Here is a 20,720-nt window from a genome sequence, read left to right on the forward strand (position 1 = left end):
CTCAGTATGTATGTAACATGGTCAATAAAATCTATGAATAATCTTTGGTTTAACAGAGTATGACTATTCCGTTTCAAATATTGAATCCAACCAAATGATCTCAATACAAATATGTAATTCATTTTTGCTCCAAAAATCTAGATCAATAATTTTTGTTCCAAATATCCAAAACACAATATGATCTTTGTATATGAATATGTATATATATTTATAAAATATGTGTTCCAAAGATCAAAAACCTAATATAATATTTTTCATAAAATATCCCTCAATAATATATATATTTATAAGCTCTTAGGATATTTAATCAAGTAGTTTTGTAATATCGAAAATATCGAGTCTTTAAATGAATAAACGCTTGAATTAAAATATTCAACCATTGGCAAAACTTTTCTCAAGTAGTGATCTTTTCAAAACAATCTATATATATCAGTACACTCAAGATCAATCTTTCAAATAATATTCAATGATAAATATTTGAGATGAAAAACTCTTTGAGAATAAGTAGTAACAAATAGATCGATTTACCAAACCTCAATACCAAGTTGAATATACAACAATCGCTAGAATGTGTTTTGAAAATCAATGTAGCCTTAGCTCAGATTTGACATATATGCTTTGAAATCCTAAGCAAGAATTCGGTAGTGTGTTCAATGCTCTCCCAAGTTGTGCTAAAGGTTCAAGACACTCAATCTCATGCCAAAGGTTGAGGCACTAGAGTTTAGATGCTGATTATATAGGTAATCTCGTCCTTAGGATAAGTCTTGACCGTTGGATCAATTTGATCAAGTGTATAACCCACGTGTTCTCTTGCTAAAGATCAGATTTTTAAAACTTCCCATAGGTTCAGACAACTGAAGATTCGGGGTCAAACATTTGATGTTCCTTAAAGCACTAAAAATTATAGTTTGGGCACAAGGTTAGACATTTGAACTTGAGGTTCAGTCTTCTAAAGATCCTGGTCAGACGTCTGCACTTACACTTCAGGCTTCTGAGGGTATATTGTATGTTCTGTATTTTGAAAATTAATTCTTCAGACTTCTAAACTAATTCTTTAGTTGTCTGAGGAAATACTTCATACATCTAAGACAAATCTTTAGACTTCGAAGGTACCTTTTCAAACGTCTAAGGATACTCCTCAGTCGTCTGGACAAACAATTCTCAAATTTTCAATTTGCTTTTTAATTATACCTTGCTCTCTTGCTTTATGTACTCATTAAAACATTTTTTAAGGTTTTGTAAATTAGGTTTCTAAATCAATCTTTAACCCTAGAAGATTTTCATGAGATGCATGAGTCCTAAGGTCAGTCTAGGGTACATTTTGAGCTTCGAATTAAATTATATGAAATATATAAATACATTCAGTTCTAAATACCCATTCCCATGATAACCTTGAACTTGACGTTTGCATCTTCATTATTCTACTCTTTTAGTTCTATGGATTGTGTCAAGATGTATATCCTTTAACCCTCATGGCTTCCATGACTTTCTAACCTTTCGTGCATGCTTAGTAATGTTCCTGCTCACATTCTCAATGCACAGATCAAATACCAAGTGATTTATCATTATCAAAACAAGATTGGACTCGTAGAGTCAACACTTATTCAAGGATTTGGATGAGGAACTTTCCTCATCGTCCCAAGCCATATAGCAAGCAACCTCTTGGTCACTTTATTCATTATCGGAACTACTTATACTCATATTGTCCCAAATAGTGGCTTTCATTGCATTTTTCTTTTTATTTTTAGAATCTTTCTTAAGTAGTGGACATTCCAGTTTTATGAGTCCATTTTTCTTGCAATTATAACATGTGAGGATTTTATTCTTTAACTTCTTTGTACCGGTTTCTTCTTCATCTGATTCCGAGTTTTGGATTCTTCTTTTGAATTTATTTTTCTTTCTTAGTATTCTTGCAAGTTTCTTAGATATGAAGGCTAGTTCATCCTCTTCATCTTCACTACTAGAGTTTTCTTTTGAAACTTTAAAAGCAACAGATTCTTGGGCTTTAGATTTTCCACTTCTTTCATTCATTACCATTTAATATGTGAAGAGAGAACCTATTAATTCATCTAGGGAGGTGTTTTTCAAATTTCTTCCTTTGGTTATTGTAGTGGCTTTTGATTCTCATATAGGTGGCAGCCCTCTAAGAATTTTTCGGATCATCTCATAGGTGGTGTAAGTTTTTCCTAATGCATTTAGGGAGTTTATTATGTGGGTGAACCTAGTGTACATACTAGTGATGGATTCATCCTAAAAGCTCCATACTCGCTAGTGAGCATATCAATTCGATTGTCCCTTACATCAATAGTACCTTCATAGGTTACTTCTAATTTATCCCAAATTTATTTTGCTGATTTACATGCCATGACTCAATCGAATTCATTCATATCAAGGGCACAATACAATGCATTCATAGCACTTGAATTTACTTGTAACATCCTATGGTCATTGTCGGTCCATTCTTTTTCTTCTTTGGGCACTTCTTTGCAATCTACAAGTTTAGTGGGGATAAGGTCACCATGTGTGACTACCTTCCATGCTTTCCAATCCATGGTTTGTAAATAGATTCTTATACGTTGTTTCCAAAATGTATAGTTTAAACCACAAAAGATGGGAGGCATAGTTGAGGATTGACCCTCTCCAAAGGGAGCTATGCCTAAGTGTGCCATCTAGATCTTTATATAACTACTTGTTAGGATTTATTATAACCCCGCTCTAATACCAATTGAAAACTAAGGTGTAGTCCTAAGATGTGGGTGAATTGGGTTTTAAAATTTTCTTTTAATTCTTTTCGTGAATTCTTAACCTCTTGTTATTTCAGCAATCATACAACCAATCCTTAGTTCTTTATTCAATCCACAACTAATCACAACACAACTCAAGTAAATCAAAACTTAAACATTCAACCAATCAATTAGCCAAAGAGTTCAACCCACAAAATTCAATATTCAGCTTTTAGATTTTGTTAACATCCCTGTTTAAATGAAATTTTATGCAAGCACTGTAGAGAATGAAATTGATTCTTCAATACAAACCACAACTCAAATTCCCAACAACTTAGAATTTAAATAAACTCTTAGTTAATTTGTCTTTGGGTGTTAACCAATCAATGTACTCCCTTTGAGGTTTTCCGCAAAGTATTGATCAACCAATGTATTCCCTTTCGGTTTCCGCAATCCCAAATCAAAATTAAACTTTGATTTATTTAATTTCCAATCCACGTAGTTTTTATGATTAAGGAATTTAAAACATCCACGCAGTTTATATGTTTGCTAGAATTTAAAGAGAGTAAGGGAAAGAAAGTGACACCGGGTTTTAACGAGGTTTGACTTATCCCCAGCCTATGTCCTCACCTTTGGCAAACCACTAAAGGATTCACTAAACTAGTTCCTTTCCGGGCGGAACAAAATCGTTACACACTCTTTCAGTAGGCTAGAGCTGCACCTCTCCAAGCGATACCCCACACTTGGGTACTCCTTCAATAGGCTAGAGTAATCACCTCTCCAAGCGATACCCCACGCTTGGTCAACAATCCAAACACCTTGAGTCGTAAAAGAACTACAAGAAATACGAAGTAAACGCTGCGTACAAGAACACTCTCAAAATAGAGCAGATTAGTACAAATTCAGCACTATGTACTTCAAGAATTTAAATATCAAGATGAAATAGAATTGAAACTCAAGATAAGAGATCACCAAGGGTTCTTTAGTGATTAAGAAAACTCAGTATTAGAACCATAGGCCTATGAATCAACAACAATTCAGATGAATTCTCCCAGATGGAGTGTGAGTAAGAAAGAGCTTTTTGAGAGATTGAGAGTTGAATTCTTGAATGTTGTGTGATTGCTTGGTGATTTGATTTCTTGGGTCTAAAGGAGTATTTATAGACTTTTTAGGATGAGTTTCCTTGTTTCCCAACTTACTTGGAGTGTCCACCAAGTTTTTATAACATTCATATTTGAAAAACTAATTTTTAGAATTTTTTCGTTAAAGTTCAAAATTTAAAAACTCGTAAAGTCAGTCGGCTGAATAGGCGACTAGGTAGGTATTTTTATAGGGTTAGTCAGCTGGACAGGCAGCTGAGACCCTTCTGTTTGCTAGAAATAAATTCCAGGAAATTTTTAATCGGTTGACTGAACTTAGTTCAAAAATGTTAGTCGGCTGACGAATTACAGTTAAAAAGTGTCAATCGGTTGACTAGTCAAGTTTTTCAAAACTTATATTTTTTTAAGCTTTTAAACGTTTTTTTATTTGAAAGACTTAAATGTGACTTTTCAAAAATATTTTCTAAGGTTTTAAAAAACTGGTCTCTAAGTCTTTGTTGCATCCTAATGAGCTTCAAATTATTTCAAAAGATATTTAAAATATGAAGTACTTACATAAAGACTTCTTAAGACTTTTGACATTCTAAGTGCTTGAGTCTTCATGATTGTTTTTCTTTGTGCTCTCTTGCTTTACTTATCTTTGGCTTTCTTGCTTTTCTTCAAGCTTTAAGCTCCGCTTGGAATCCATGCCTTAAGCTTCATATGATCATCCTTCTTTGAAAGGCTTTCATGAATCCTTTTGTATACTTGACCTTGCTTTCTCATGGTTGTGTCCTGAAATATCATCACTTAACCAAATATGTTAAGTTCCATTTGTTTGTTAGCATCAAAACAAGATGTTAAACTTTGTAAGACCAACAACAAGAATATTTCCAAAATTAAAGCTCATTATCTTTTGCCTTATTAGTTATATATATGTTTTTAATTTGCATGACTGGGTCATTGATCATATATAAAAATACATGCTAACCAATTAGACCAAATTTATGCTCAAACCTACTCTTTGCTTTCATATGTCTTATGCTTTTAACTCAAATCTTTCACGAGTCTGATGAGATATTTCAATTGCAATGGTTTATGTATATTTCTGGTCTAACTATGTTGATCATGTCATTTCAATCTTTAAAGACTAGTTACACTATTGTGGGCGCTTACTTGAAAATTTTTAAATCAAGAGTAAAAATATTTTCATATGCCCAAGCTTTAAATCAAAAAGAGGGAGTTCTCTTACTCTAAGTTTGTTTTAAATGATCAAATTGTTTTATACTTAGTTTAGCCATTTTCTGATGTAGGATAGTTCTAAGTAGCCCAAGTCCTACGATTGAATTAATTGTAGCATACACACAATATCGCAATCTAAGGGGAGAATTGAATTAATCAAGCATGAACATCACAAACATATTCTAGTGATCACAACTTGTTGAGATTTTGAAAACGTATATGATTTGGTTTTAAACCCCTTAGTTGATCATTTCATTCAAGTAATCAAGTTCATTTTGAAAGATGTTACATTAGAAGTCTTAGATCACAAGTCCTAGCGTACAAATCAAATATCCCTAAGCATGGTACTAGCAAGCATGTTCATGTTGAAAATCTTGGAAGATTAAAAAAAAATAAACAAAGTTTTCAATCAAGGATTCGAGTAGGGTTTCAAGGCTTAGAAGGGGCTTTTAGGGGTTGTTTTAGATGGTCACAAACAAGGAATTGGAATGAGCTTACCAAGAGGTTCAAAATTACAAACACCAAGGCACATGAGTACTCAATCGCATCACGAACAAGCTTGTTATTCCTTAGGAATCTTGAGATAATAATGAAGCTTGAGAAAGGTCGTGAGTTATGAAAAGGAGTGGGGCTTGAAGTGTTGATGATGAAGTTGATGTTGTCGTGGTCTCTCACCACCCAATCTTTGGGGAGACGGAATAAGCTTCACAAGCTCAAGCAAATACTTCTTTTAATTGATAATGCAAAGATCCCCTTTACAATACAAATGATGGCATATTTATAGACTTACATGTGTATGCATATGACTTCTTAAGAGATTAAAGAAAATAAAAAAATAGAATAAAACATTTAAAACATAGATATTGAGGTTCCTAGGAAATAGTTTGTCATAGGTAATAAGTGCCTAGGAACTTGAATAATTATGATAGTGGAGTCTACGAACTTAAAATGAAATAATGCTTCTTGAAAGACTAATAGTCTTTGACTTGCAACTTGTCATCCTCTTTCCAAGCTAGCTTCCAAGAGAAGCTTCAATTGTGAGTCTCCCTATGTTGAAATAACTTATTTCCAAGCTAGCTTCCACGAATTCAAAAGAGGGGGGGGGGGGGGGAAGGGGTGATTTTGGTCCATTATTTCATGGATCTTCAAGTGGTCTTCAATTTCATGCTCCAAAGTTTAAGTCCTTTATTTCATTCTTCAGGCTCATCCAATGTAGAAGTCCATTAAGTGATCATTTGGACTTAAACTTCATAGTACCTGCAAATAAAGTTCACACTTAATGGTGGACTTAGGGTGGTTGTCCACATGTCACAATATCCGCGAAAGATACTCGAGATGCATGTTAATTCCCATCATCTCTCCCCAAAAGAAAAGAATTCTCCTCTGGAGAATCGTGTCGAAAGTGTTCAATGTAGCTCCGGGTTGAGACAAAGGACATTATCTTTAAGAATCCAACTTCTTTCTTATAGTGGCTTCCCTTTCCATTTGACCAAAAACTTTTGGTACATTCCAACTCGTGTGTATGTTGTTTTATTATCTAGAATCTCTTCAATTTGCTCGAGTTTCTTTGGTGGGACTAATGGTGGTGGCAATGATGGGTTTCAGTTGGTTGTCCACGTGTCACAATATCCGCGAAAGATACTCGAGGTGCATGTTGATCCCTATGAGAATCTCTTTTGCTCATTAGAGTAAAGAAGAAAACATTAAGTAAAAAGATAAAATGTAGCTTCTAAAAAAGTAATCTCAATACAAATATGCACGAAATGTTAGCTCATCAATGGCACATTGTCTAAAACTCCTACGCAATAGGGAAAGAAGTTGTCTAAAACTCCTAAATCTAAATGCAGAGGGATACTGTCATTTTTTTAAAGCTTGTAGAAGTGGTTTCTGCCAGCTTTGGGGTTTCCTAACCTTTAAACCTCATTAATTTATACAAATGTCGTTGTGAATTTGATATATACAACAAATGCTCCAAGCTTAACTAATAATGCATGGTCATAACTACAAATATGTCTACATATGCAGCCGAAAAACTAGGAGAGTTTCTTTATGTAAAGCTAAATTTTACAGATTCATAGTCAATTTTTTTTTTATCTCTGTTAAAGTTTTAAGTGTATGGAAATGAAGATTGATTTGTTAATTTATTGAATACTATAAATTATACATAGTATTTAGAAAGGTTTGAGTTTGTTATCTCATTGTATTGGTTACTTCAATTGCATTGGCCACTTTAATTTTCTATAAGCACATGCCTTAGTGAATGGACTGTTTTAGAACTTTCTGAGTCCTCCCCATATCTAAATTACTTCTTCCCTTACATTTTTGTATTTTTTTTTCTATCTTTTCAAACTTTTTGATTCTGAGAGCCTTTTATAGAGCAAGCAATTTGATAAGCCTCCAAACAAATCAACGACACATTGAAATATTACAAAATAAAAACTATTATATGCAACAGACAAAATACATGTACACAACACATTAAAAATCAACTTCCACCTTGAAACTTAAAACTCCATATATTTGTTTTTAAACTATAAACCAGTGAACCTATAGATAAACCCTTGATACAAAGAACTCATTTAAGATTAAAGTCAATTTATATATTACATACTAGAAAGCCAACTCATTGAAGAAAATGATTTTGATTACTGTTTATTCTAGAAGTTTGTCCCTATGAAGAAAAACCCTAATTTCTTACTGCACCTGAAATGCACCACTTCTAACTTGATTTTTAGAATTTCGATCTTTGTGAAGAAAAGCTAAAAAGAGAGGAGAGAGAGAGAGAGAGAGAGAGAGAGAGAGAGAGAGAGAATGGAGGAGTATCAAGAGAGTCGAGCGAAGTGGAATTATTACTTTAGATTAGAATTAATATTCCTCTATCTTTTATAATGAATCCCTCATTTCGCTTTGAGTGGAAATGAATAATTTTAAAAAAATGAATATTTTTATTTTAAAAAATATAATTAAATGTGAAAAGAAAATAAAATGTTGGAATGGCAACGCAGCGTCATATTGGACAAATTGGTTAATGGATTGCGTATTGCACTAATTGTAGAAAATGACGAGCGCTTCCAACCGACTTCAAACGACGCCGTACTCTGCCACGGGTAGTTCAAACGCGTCGTTTTCCCATGAAAATCAGACGGCGTCAATTGCTTTCACCTTGTCCGCATCAACTCCTCGTCCGTATCAAATCCGCCTTCTCCAGATCACTCTCCCTCTCTCTCTCTCTCTCTCTCTCCCCCTCTCCCTCTCCCTCTCCAGACTCCGTCTCCATGGAAGCTCAACCCACCACAATTGTTCCTGCTGAAAACCCTAAAACCACCGTTGCTTTATCAAAGCCCAAAGACAGAGACTTCTTAAACCATCTCGAAGCTTACCTCGCCAAGAGAGAGGGCGTTGACAAGCTCCTCAAGATTTCCAGGTACGCCTCCAAGATCATCCTCTCTTCCTCTGTTCTTCCCGAAACCCTAACTCTTACTCGCCGTCTCAAGAGCTTCGAATCAAGCGTCGGCGTGAGCCGAAAGGCCTTCAGGCTCGGCAAGTTCGTTCAAGACGTGAACGCTCTCAGGAACTCATGCTTCGATTCGAGACAGCAACTTCTCCTATCCATTGTTGCCTACGGAGGGGAGGGCTTGTATTACTTTGTCGAGCAATTCGTGTGGTTGGCCAAATCGGGTTTGATCGATACTAAACACTCACGTAATTTGCAGAAGATCAGTGCTTGGGCGGAGTTCGTTGGGTATTTGGGCAGCATTTCATTGAAAATTGGGGATTTGAGGAAGATTGTTGACGACGAGGCTTGTCTGGTGTCGACTATAGAGATTGCGACGTCGAGAGGACTCAAGCATGACGAGGAATCGAAACGGCTTCAAAAGCTGAAGGAAAAAATGTTGTTGAAGAAACTATCAATTGTTCAGGATGTCGCCGATGGGTTCATGGCGTTGGCGGATATTCGCGACGGAAAAGGGCGGCTTTCGGGGCCGTTTCTGATGTCATGTGCTGGACTTCTATCAGCTCTTATTAGTACTCATAAGAATTGGCTGTCTTGCTGACTCTGCTCATCATTTGAGGAGGTATGCGCATTGGATACTTACTTATTGCTTGTTGAATTATGAATTTGACCACACAGTGATGTATAATTTATCTGCAAAATTGGTTGGAAAATGCAGAGGGATACTGTCATTTTTTTAAAGGGTATTCAGAAATTGCGAACCCATGAAGCTCCTTGGGTTCTTCTGGTTAAACATGTATTCTCCTGAATAAAAGAGCATCTTTTACTATGAAAAAAAAATGTTATCCAGCTTTTAAAATATTCATTTATTGTTTCGGTGGGCATCTAAATCACTAGCCTTGAATTTGTAAAGAATTGGGGACTCCATGGGCGTGCTCGGAGCATCAACTTGACCCAAAATATTAAGCCTCAAGAATCTCCTTACTTGTGATTTCCAATTACGGCTCCTTTTTCACGCGCCTACGTCCATAGGTAACAGATGCATGTACACTTGAACCCAATTCAAACTCTTCTCCTTGAGGTTAGGGAGTCAATGCATGGACTTAATATACATTGATGGATGAGCACCAACTTCATCCAAAAACTTTAAGTTTATTAAATTTTGCTCCCAACCAAATATGTAAGCACTCATCATCCATTATTTCAAAGTCAGACAATAACTTGGCCCCCTCCCCGAACACACTGTGCTTTCCAAAGAGCAACTTTTCTTACCCTAATTCTTAACAATGGTTTTGATTAAGCCACACTTTCTCAACTTCCGATTGTTTTCAGAGGGTAGGATTGCCAGACATTTGTCACATTTCTAGACTTTATAGGCTTTTCGTTACAGTTTTGTACTGTTTCTATGGAAAATGGGGGTTATAGTTATAAATATAAAGCAATTTTTTACCGTCTAAAGTTATATGCCTTCAGAAGAGTTGTAAAGAAGGATGAGATTAGTCCTCTGTGAGGGGTGACAAACATATTATTTTGAACACAGAGATAAATAAGCCATTGCCAATGCAGGAAATACTAGTCCTAAACCCAAGAAGCGAGGGTAACTTGAAAGGATGTTTTGTAGCATGCAGGGCTAAACGTCTGTCTTGAATTAATGCTCTGCTGGACAGGTCCTTATTTGTCTATAACAATTTCTTACTCCAGAGTCTGGAATTGAAACAAACAGGGTTGCCCTCATGAGCTTGAACAGGACTTATAATTTCCTTTTGTAATTGCTGAATTTTTTCTTTTTTTCTATATATATATATTTATTATCAAGTTAGAATGACTCTGTCTAATACTTTCTTCTACACAAATGCTTTGCCCAAACTCCTAATTTGTTAATTGAGTCTTTTACTGATACTTCGAATGCTGCGGAGTGTTTATTGGATTTGAGCAGTGAGAAATAATCCGTTTTGTACGAGGTTCCCACCCTCCATAAATGGGGTTATTCTCTTTGTTTCTTACATCATGGCTTTTTGACATTTTAATCATGTGAATACTTAATTTTTTTTTTTTATTAACATGGAATACCTTAAAAAAAAAAAAACGAGGCTCTCGAAGTGGCTGTCCTCCCAATTTGTTCATTTCAGTTTATTTTGCACTAATTGAGATGGCTAACAAATTACATGCTGGATTTTAGAACTCCTTAAGAGGCTCTCGTTGTTTACATTGTACAGAAAGAATAGCGGAGCATGATATCATTTTTAAGATTCGGTTGAGCAATTTGCAACTTGGCTATTATGCTTATATGGTGCATTTTGTTATATATATACTGTTATTTTTGTACTATATTACTAAGTTATAGTAGGAGATGCATTATTCGTTGCTTCTGACCTCCTGAACCCTTATTTAGAAAATGAAGAAAATGGAATTGGATCAAATGTCTGCTAGGTAAGCATCCTGTTATAAGAGGAATAGTTATGAACTTTATAGACCCATCCTCATGTGGGTGGGGAGGGGAGGGCTCCAATTGATAGGGAAAAAACTTAAAACGTCATCTTTGCAGGCAGAGGAAGAAGTAGGAAGGAAGGGAAATAGATGTAGTGATAATTTGGTTCTTTGTCTTGAACAAAACAAGAGAAAAAATAGAAGTAATTCAAATGAAAAACTACGGGCCTGTCAGGTTGAGATTGTTGTTTGAAATTCAAAGCTTAATTCTTATGATCTCATGCAAACTGTTGCTGCAATCTGCTAGCAGGTGCTCCAATAGTTTAAGCTTTTGAGGAGTGTGGAAGGGTTTGAGACAATGAATGTGGTGACCTGCCATCGTGCTACTTAAACTGAGTGAACCTTCCAATAAATTTGAAAAAATGAAGAGATATTAAACGCCAAAAGCTTTTTGAAATAACAAAATGTACAAATTGACAAAGTAAGAATAGTACTTTGGGGTGTGTTAGGAGGGAAGGATTTGTAACTTGATACTTCCCTCGAGATACTACACTACAGCTTTCCCTTGCCCCAATAAATGAATAAAAATAAAAAGGAAATTGGTGAATTTATATTTTGCTCATAAAAAAAAAATCAATCCATGTTATTCAAGTAGTAGTAGAGGTGTGCAGACGGTAGGTTCGGTTAAATTCGATTAATCAATTGAATTAATCGAATTTTTTGATTAACACTAATTCCTAATCGAATCGACCAAATTAGTTGCTGTAATCAAGCCGTACCCGACCGAACTAACTTTTCGGGTAATTCGGAATTTGATTGAATAAATTTAAAATTAATTATAAAAATAAAATATGATTGCAATTTTGTTTCTAGTTTATCAATTCTAGCTTTATTGATAAAATGGATATTTTAAGATTAAACATTTAAGATTTAACATATATCATATATTAATATTATTAATTTATATTTAATTATTAATTAATTTGTAATTCGGGTAATTCGGTTAACTGAATTAAAGATTCCTTATACCCAAATTGAAAATCAAATATTCGAAATTATTCAAATTTAGAACAAAATCGAACTAAACCTATATATTAACTGAGCCGAACTAACCAAACTTTCATGTATTGATTTATTTGTTTATAGCATTGTCTGTTACAATTTGCATTTTCAAAATTTGTATTTTCTTGACTTGTATGCATGTATTGATTTATTTGTTTTGTTTACTTATTGTAAACCACATATTGACAGTCAATTCAGTGATTATTTCTTAAATTTAGTATAGCTCTTGAGTTAGTTAATGCTTCATTTGAGTATTCATGTGGTAGGAGATTCCAAAAAATACAAAAAAATAAAAATAAAAATAAAAATACAATTATAGGTATATCACTCTTTATGTGCCTTTGATGCACTTCAGTTGTTCGAGAATTTTCCTTTATATTTTCTTTTTTTCTTAGTCTCATTTTATAATCTCTTTGGAGTGAATATTCCTAATTAGGATTTTTCATGTTATGTTTGTTGCACCCCAACTATTTGAAAATTTTCTTATGGTATGTTTTCTTGTTAATTTCATTTTATAATCTCATATTTAGCATTGTTGCTGGAGTGAATTTTTTTCATTGGGTTTTTCCATATCAGTTTAAAAAAATGAAATGAATTTTATTTGGTGGAATTTAATGTTTGTTAGGAAAAAAACTACCACAAAAAAATTGAACGTAAAAACTAAAAAATTTATCTTTACCGTCACAATAATGAAGCTAAGTGTTTTATTTTGTATATTGGTTTGTTGGTGAATCTACGATGAATACTTTTATTTTAGATCAATATAAAAAATAATAGATATAGGCATAAACTACTAAAACTAAGCATAATGTGTTGTCTTTTATTTTGTTTTTTATTTTTTATTTGAAAATTTATCTTCCAATATTTTTCTATGTTCAGCGTCTGCTTCTATAGTCATGCTTACATAAATTTAGAGAAAAAATACTTATCATATGAAAAAAACAAGTACAACAAATTTTGTTTGCCTTTGATTGTTGCTGATCCACTACCATGTTAGTGTGACATCAACTCTAAAATTTCTTTTTTTAAAAAAATAAAAATAAATTCAAATTAAAATTCTTAAAAGAAAATTTACTTTAAAATTTCTCTCAAAATTTGAGCAATATTGGTTATGAATATTGTTTTCTTCTTTAAGGAACATGGAACAACTAAGATTATATTTAAAGCAAATAAACGAACCAAGGAAAATTATTTGTAATGATATTTAGTGATTGCAGACAGCGAATATACTAAAAAATACTATTGTATTTTTTTTTATTGTATTTCAATAAGTTTATATGTTTAACAATACTCTTTGTTAATAATTAAATTAATATTTTTAGTAACTATTGATGATTGAAATAATTTCTTTTGTATTTACTTTAAATTTCCTATTTATTTTTATTAAATGCTACTAATGATTAAATTAATAATATAACAATAGTTGAATTAATAATTTTTATAACCATGGTTAATAAATGAACTAATTTATGAAATAATAAATAAAATTATTAAAATTTTCAAAATCCTCACAAATAAAATAAACAATATTTTGAATTGTTCTCATGAATTTATAAATTTTATTATTGTAACCATCAATGATAATTGAGCTATTATTATTTTTTAAATAATTAAATTGATAATTTTTCTAATCTTTGATACTAATTTAAATAGTAATTGAATTAGTATTGACTCTATGAGTCTGATCCCATTTTGATTATGACAAAATCAATGTTTCTTACCTATGCACCGAGTTTCTTGAACAGGTTCATCCTTAGCATGCATTGATGGTAGGAATACAAGGAAGCCATACGAACTTCAAGATCAAAGCTTACTTATGACATCTGAAGAAGTAAAAGAATGAAAACCCTTTTTATTATTGTTTTTGCATTCATTTCATTTGGTTTGTAAGTTAATATGGTTTGTAATAATTGCATTACATGCATGATAGAATTATAAGCTCAAGACCATTGAATGCCCTTAGGGATGGTCGACTGACATCGAATTTTTTAAATTATCTCTCAAGACCATAGATTGACCTTAGGACACATAATGAACAAGTCCCTTAAGCCAAAATTGCAAATACATACAAATAGGGATAATTTTTATAAGGTCAAAAGAAGAAAGAGAATTTTCAAGAGATCTCGGTCGACCGAACCATTGGCGTTGTAAACACCTCGATAGATCGACTGGCCAGAAAGTCAATTTGTTGACTTGGCTCGGTTGACCGAACCAAATTGAATGCATTGTCCATGGTCGACCGAACCATGACAGTGACCGTTCCCACCTTTCTTGACCACCCGAACGTTTAGTTCAAAATCACCGAGGTGACCGAATTGTGAGGTTCGATAAACTGAACTACTCACTAGGCAATCGAACCTCAAACGTTTGGAAAATCGCCTTGGTTTCAGCCAATTGGACTCACCCTCAAGCACCCGCACCCAAAAGCTCACCTTTTCTCCTTGTCTCTATTCGATCGACCGTCCCTAAGGACTGAGCGACCAAAACTCTTGGGTTGCTGTAATTTAACTGCGGTAATTGGGGTTAAAACCTCATTAAACATTTTCCAGAATTTCTCATATGTCCCCAAAGGTAATATTTTTGAGGATATCTATATATACCTATTCATTTTGAGGGATTAGCAATATAATTTGCAAAAATTCTCTCTGATTTTTCTTGGGCCCATATTGCTTATACTTCTCATTTTCAAGCCAAAATTTTGATACTCTCTCATTTTAGTGCTTGTAAAATCTTTCTAAAACAGAGAGTTATATTTCTCTTGTGCTCATTTTCTTTCAAACTAATTACAAGTGAGAGGGAGCTTGTTCCTTATTGTTGTGTGTTTACATACATTGCTTTTAAAGCTCATTACTCTCAATATTCTTGTATTGCTTGATATTTTTCTTAGAGAGTAAAGTTAAGGTTTATCTCATCATATTTAATTGATAAATATTATTTGAGAATAACCCTCTTTAACTTCTGAGTCTTGGCATCTTCATTGTCAGATTCGAAAGCTTGCTTGCACTATTTGATAAACTATTTTTGAGCAAACTTGATCCCTAAATCTTGGTTGTGCTTAATATTTGAAAAATATTATTGTTGAGATTCTTACCTTGAGATTCAAAGTTCCTTTGATATTATATATTGATTATAATTTTTCTAAATCAAAGGTAGTCACTCTCACGTATACACATGTTTATGTACATTTTTGGAGAGTTGAAATCTTGTTAGATATTATCTCACTTGAGCATATATTCTTATTATATGTAAGTGCATATTTGAATCATAATATTGTACAAATTTGCTTATGTTAGAAGCACCTTTCATTGTACGCAAAAATTTATATTGATCTGTTGTATTCCAGGCGTGACCTGAGAGGGTGTTGATCTAACCCGTAAGGATTGGTTGTAAAGGTTGGGGTCAGTCTTAAAAATTTGAACTGGGGTATTCCCTTACCTAGTAAGGAAATGGTGGTTGTAATCGGTACCGCTCCACCCGTTAAGTAAGCAATAATGGTAATCTTCAAGCATGCGAGCTGAGGAGGGGATGTAGGTAGGCACGTTTGCCGAACCCTGATAATATTTTCGATGTCTCCTTTACTTTTCTTGCTTTACATTTTGTTGCTTGCTTAATTATATTAATCTCCTAAATATATTGAATTGTGAATTGTTGGGAGATACTGAAACTGTATTGCTTGTGCTGAGTATTGATTGATTTTCTGCTGAGCTGCCCTTCTTGGGTGGGTGGCCTAGTGGTAGAAGGCCGGCCGTGCCTCCACGAGGTCACGGTTTCGAATCTTCGCGCCCCCCCCCCCCACTTTACCTAAGTGGTCTCATACCCTGGCCTTGCATCGAGGGTAAGTGAGTTACAACCGATGATTCCCACCCATTTGCCCTGTGAAGATTTGAGTCGCGTCCTCAAACTATGCAGTATCGTACGATTCATGTTTTCCATTTGACCGTTGCTCTGGGGATGCACAACCGATGCGAATAGAAGTTTTATGGACAGGTCGGTGCAAAATTTCTTGAAGCGCTCATTGTCGAACTGTCTCCCATGGTCCGTGATGATGGCCCACGGGATTCCGAACTGACAAACCACTGACGCCCACACGAATCGGGTGATGTTTCGCTCGGTTATGTAAGTTAGGGATTCAACCTCTATCCACTTTATTGTTCTTACATATTGGTGTACGTTGATTAATACTGGTACGAATCAGCTTGGTTGAGAAACATATATTTTGTACACATCTTGTATTGTAATTGATTGTATTCCAAGCATGGGCCTGAAGAGAGAGACTTGCCCTGTGAAAAGTCTCGAATTGACTTTGACTCGGTTAGGAAAGTTAGGTGCACCATCTTGGTAAGGTGTTGCAAACGGTGCTGCTCCACCCGTTAAGTGAGCCGTAGTGGAAACTTTTTTTCTTATGAGTTCGAGGCGGGGACGTAGGTAGTATTGACCGAACCCCGATAACATTTCTTGTGCCTACTTTTAATTTTTGCAATTTAAATTTCTGCACTTGAATGTCTGTGATTTATTATTGTGAATGATTGGGTTTATAATTGCATAGACGGACCCTAAGTTGCGTAATACTACTGATTTGGATAAACTTAGGAGGAAAACTTTTTAAATACCCAATTCACCCCCTCTCTTGGGAATACACCAATTCCAACAACTAAAATGTGGAAATAAGAACCCTGATGGACTGGAGTTGGATAGAGAGCATGGTACCATTGCTAATGAGGTGTTAGTGCAACCACATGGTCTCGTGGAGAGTGTGAGGTGATAGTCGATTGAGCCAATGAGAAGGGTAGTTTTGTCACTTGGCGTCCGAACCAAGAGTGGGCAGGCCAATTGTACTACAAACAGACAGATTCCTTATTTTGATCTAACCGGGTAGGCCAACCTCGGTTAGGTCCAGTCTTTGGGTCGCACAACATGGTCATAAAGGGAAACATGGAGATGTGAATATCCTCAGGGCAGCCATGAGTTACAGACATAATGTGTATTTGTTACTAGTGGACACTTATGAGTAAGATTGTGAAATGAAAATGAGAAATGAAAGAGTGTAAATTTAATGGCAAAAATAATTAGGGCGAAGTAAAACTCTTTGTTCGAGGGCTTACTGAGTAAGGTGAGTGCCCTGATAAGTATCAGTTGTAGCTGCACCCGAATTAATCGGGTAAGGTTACAAACGATATCAGAGCAGATGGATGTTACATGTATGAACGTGTAATCTCCCCAATTCTCGGACACTTTCGCTGATAAATATTAGTTGTATATGTATAAGTATGAGAAATGGTATCAAAACTTATAAAATTATGTTTTATGACTATATGATTATGAGTACATATCTAAATATTTTCTCAAAAGATATAATCATTAGAATGAGTGTATTATGATATAACTAAACTCATATGTCACACATTATAAATAATTTATTCCATCTTACTGAGAGGTGTCTCACCCAAATATTTAAATATTTCAGGAAACCGTGACAGACCAGGAGATTGAGCTCTGAGATAGAGGGGAGCTTGTACCCTAATAGTCAGGGTAAGTGTTTTGTGTTGAGGATGTGTTCGTGTAATCCCCTATTTTGTTGCCTTTTGGAGATGTGTATAGATATGTGTGTATATGGATGGATAGTTCTTTGGTATTTGTATTCTGGATGGTATGTAAATTTTGACTTCCACTTTTAGGTATGTTTGTATGAGATAGTCTGATTGCCCGATACCCTTTTTCGGGTCGGGTTATGTTGATATGGTATCAAAGTTTGTGACGTAGCAGATAATTGACTTATTGATTGTTGTTTATAAAAAAAAATATATGAAAATCAGGGCATCACAGAGCGTGCTATGGTCCGTCGGAGTTCTTAAACCATATATTGCAATTTAACAATAATAATACTCTATACTTTACTTTCTTTTCCACAGTTCCAAAAATAGTATAATACACATACATTTCAGTATATCAATATATCTTACTATAAACTCATAACTTTAATTAAACAATAATATTCTTTCTTATGCCACACGATTTCAGTGTTTCTCATAATTATATAAATTATTGGAAAACCTGTAGTAACCCAACCCCGAAAAAAAGAAAAAAAAGAAAAAGAAAAAAAGAAAGATATTTTGGAGAAGATATTTTGAAAAGAGATATTTTGAGATATTTATATATAATTATCTTGGAGGAGATATTTATTTAGATTACTTAAGGGCTAAGTTAGGATTTAGATATTTATTTAGATTACTTAAGGGCTAAGTTAGGATTTATTCTATAAATTCTCTTATTCTCTCTCACTCTCTCATTCTCTTTCTCTCTCTCTCTCTCTCTCTCTCTCTCTCTCTCTCTCTCTCTCTCTCTCTAAGATCCTTTGCCGTTCGTCGTTCGTTTCTAAAAACGGAGGGTACTGCGTGGATCAGAAGAGGAAACTCTACACTTTTAGTGGATCGGATCGTCATTTCGGAGAGTTTCGGGTTTTCCCAAGAATCGAGGTAGGAATCTGATCCTAATTTTGATTGGATATTTGGATAGCAGTAGAAAACATAGTAAAGTTATGTTTTGTGGTTTTAGGTTTTCGGGATCTCGGGTTGTCGATTTGGACCATTTTCATACGAACTTTCATTTCGAGTATAAGGTAAGGGGAATTTGATTACAACAGCTATTTTGGAAAACTAAACCGCAAAAAAGGTAGTTTATGTTATTATCTATGATTTAACTCCTTATTTGTGAAATTCTACCACGTAGAGATGTCGGTTTGACGATTTTACGATTTTTGGTAAAAACGAGGTTTTTGACATGTAATCTCCAAAATTTTACAAACATCGTTTATTTGTATTTATACTATAGTAGGAGAGGCTCGAATCCTTTATTTATTCAGTTAAACTATGTATATTGAATTTCTATCATTTAGCGGGTTTTTGTATTAAACTTGTGTAATATATGTTGATATGGGAATGAATGGATTTTCTATACTATTGATATAAAATATGAGAATGAAGTTCCAAATTTGTTATACTGATAATGTGAATAAACAGAGGCTGGTGATACACCGAGCCGCATCAGTAAACAAAGAACGGTAAACTGAGTGGAAAGACACCGGTTTGAACCTAATGCTATTATGTGAATTTGTGAAAAATACTGAAAATGCGCAGGTTATCATATTTGTATAAATTGAATTTATGATATACGGAACCACATCTTGAGAGTCCCGGGAGGGTTGAAAAATACTTTCTTTGCAGGGTGAAATGAAACCATTGTTATATGATATGACATGATATCGTAGCTAGATGTACACGTGCAACCACACGCATTAAATGATGTGGGTACCAAGATGGTCGGCTAGCAAGGTGAAACCATTGGCTGATATTGGGCCAATGGGGGCAGTTAGATCGTATGTAGGTACTCGGCAGTGTCTGAACGAACAGGGCATTGGACGAGTACCAGTGCACAACCCGAGCCACGGGGTAAAACTGGTTATAGGGATATTTTGCTGTTGGTCATCTGATAAATCATTAAATGGTCGAAAGACAGATGTGGGAATTTTGTAATATGAATAATGATATACCTTATGCATTACTGTATAGAAAATATTTGATTTATATTCCAGATGTTGAATGAAAATATGCATGTATGCAATCACACACTGTTGTAACTCCTTCTTCCTTATTGAGAGGTGTCTCAACCTATCTTACAACCTTTGTTTTTAGGTCCGTCCGTGCGTCGGTCCTAGTAAATAAAGGGACTGGGGAGGTTATTTTGGTTAGCTTACGTAAGCATCTAAATTTTGTACTAAACTTGATGAAAGTCCTTTTTGGAGGGTTGTAATATGACAATTACTCTAAGTCCAAATGTATGTAAATTATGGATGTATTAGTGAATTCTGGTATAAGGCTAGTAGTAATCCCAATGGATGTTTATGTTTTTCCGCAACATTTACATCATGATTATGTATTATTTACACCCGTATATCCCTGTTTAGGGCGGGTTGTTTCCATATCTTGAACAGGTATAGGTATTTGATGTATGTGAGTGACACCTGAATCCGTGTAAACGGCTGGGTCGTTACAAAACCGGTCGTTCTATTTTCAATATTTGTTTCGAAAACACCAATTTAATTATCTTCACCATTTATTTAATTCAAAATATGTATTTAAAGGAAAAACAGAGATAACCAACCCTACTCTTTTTAATTCTTTACAAAATACGTATAATAAATCAAACCAATTATTTTAACCGGTCAAATCATTCAGAAAATCTACTACAATAATTTAGAAATCAAATACTTTAATTAAATCAGTTAAATTTTGAAATACAATTACTATAAAAATCTCTAAGCTCACATATGCTAGTTTAATCAACTAATAATAATAATAATAATAACCCAAAATATAATTTTCATATGTTAGAATATTCAGAAAAACATTTATATAATTCCTGCAATTTTATATTACAATTTAATTGGTTAATTTATAAAAATTTCCCTTACCTTATCCTAGGAGTGGTATATACGACGTTTCTACGACAAATCCATTTTGGTTAAAATGTTGTTGGTTGAATTTGGAACATAAGGGTAGTTTCCGTTCTTCGATTGACGCACGTTTGGCCGAGAAAATCGAGGAGAAAGAGAGAGTTGGACGGAGAGAGAGACAGAGAGTGGAGAGGGAGAGAGGGCATGGAAATTATTGGGGAAGGGGTTCTGTTATATATATAATTATTTAATTAAATTTATTTATTTATTTTTATTTTTTTAGA

General features: G+C 34.2%; 1 protein-coding gene and 1 long non-coding RNA gene across 2 annotated transcripts; both read left to right on the plus strand.

Moving 5' to 3' along the window:
* The first annotated feature begins 8,204 nt into the window (after positions 1-8,204).
* Positions 8,205-9,338, plus strand: LOC131162922 (peroxisomal membrane protein 11A). The gene has a single exon (XM_058119545.1). It carries the CDS (start codon positions 8,320-8,322, stop codon positions 9,097-9,099), a length of 780 nt encoding a protein of 259 aa, XP_057975528.1. The 5' UTR covers positions 8,205-8,319; the 3' UTR covers positions 9,100-9,338.
* An 8,918-nt stretch (positions 9,339-18,256) lies between these two features.
* On the plus strand, positions 18,257-18,963 carry LOC131162923 (uncharacterized). Its single transcript, XR_009138871.1, has 2 exons — positions 18,257-18,460; positions 18,540-18,963. It is a non-coding gene; the product is annotated as an uncharacterized LOC131162923 (long non-coding RNA).
* Positions 18,964-20,720: the final 1,757 nt, after the last annotated feature.

The sequence above is a fragment of the Malania oleifera genome, chromosome 8 (genome assembly GCF_029873635.1).
Source record: "Malania oleifera isolate guangnan ecotype guangnan chromosome 8, ASM2987363v1, whole genome shotgun sequence".
NCBI lineage: Eukaryota > Viridiplantae > Streptophyta > Magnoliopsida > Santalales > Ximeniaceae > Malania > Malania oleifera.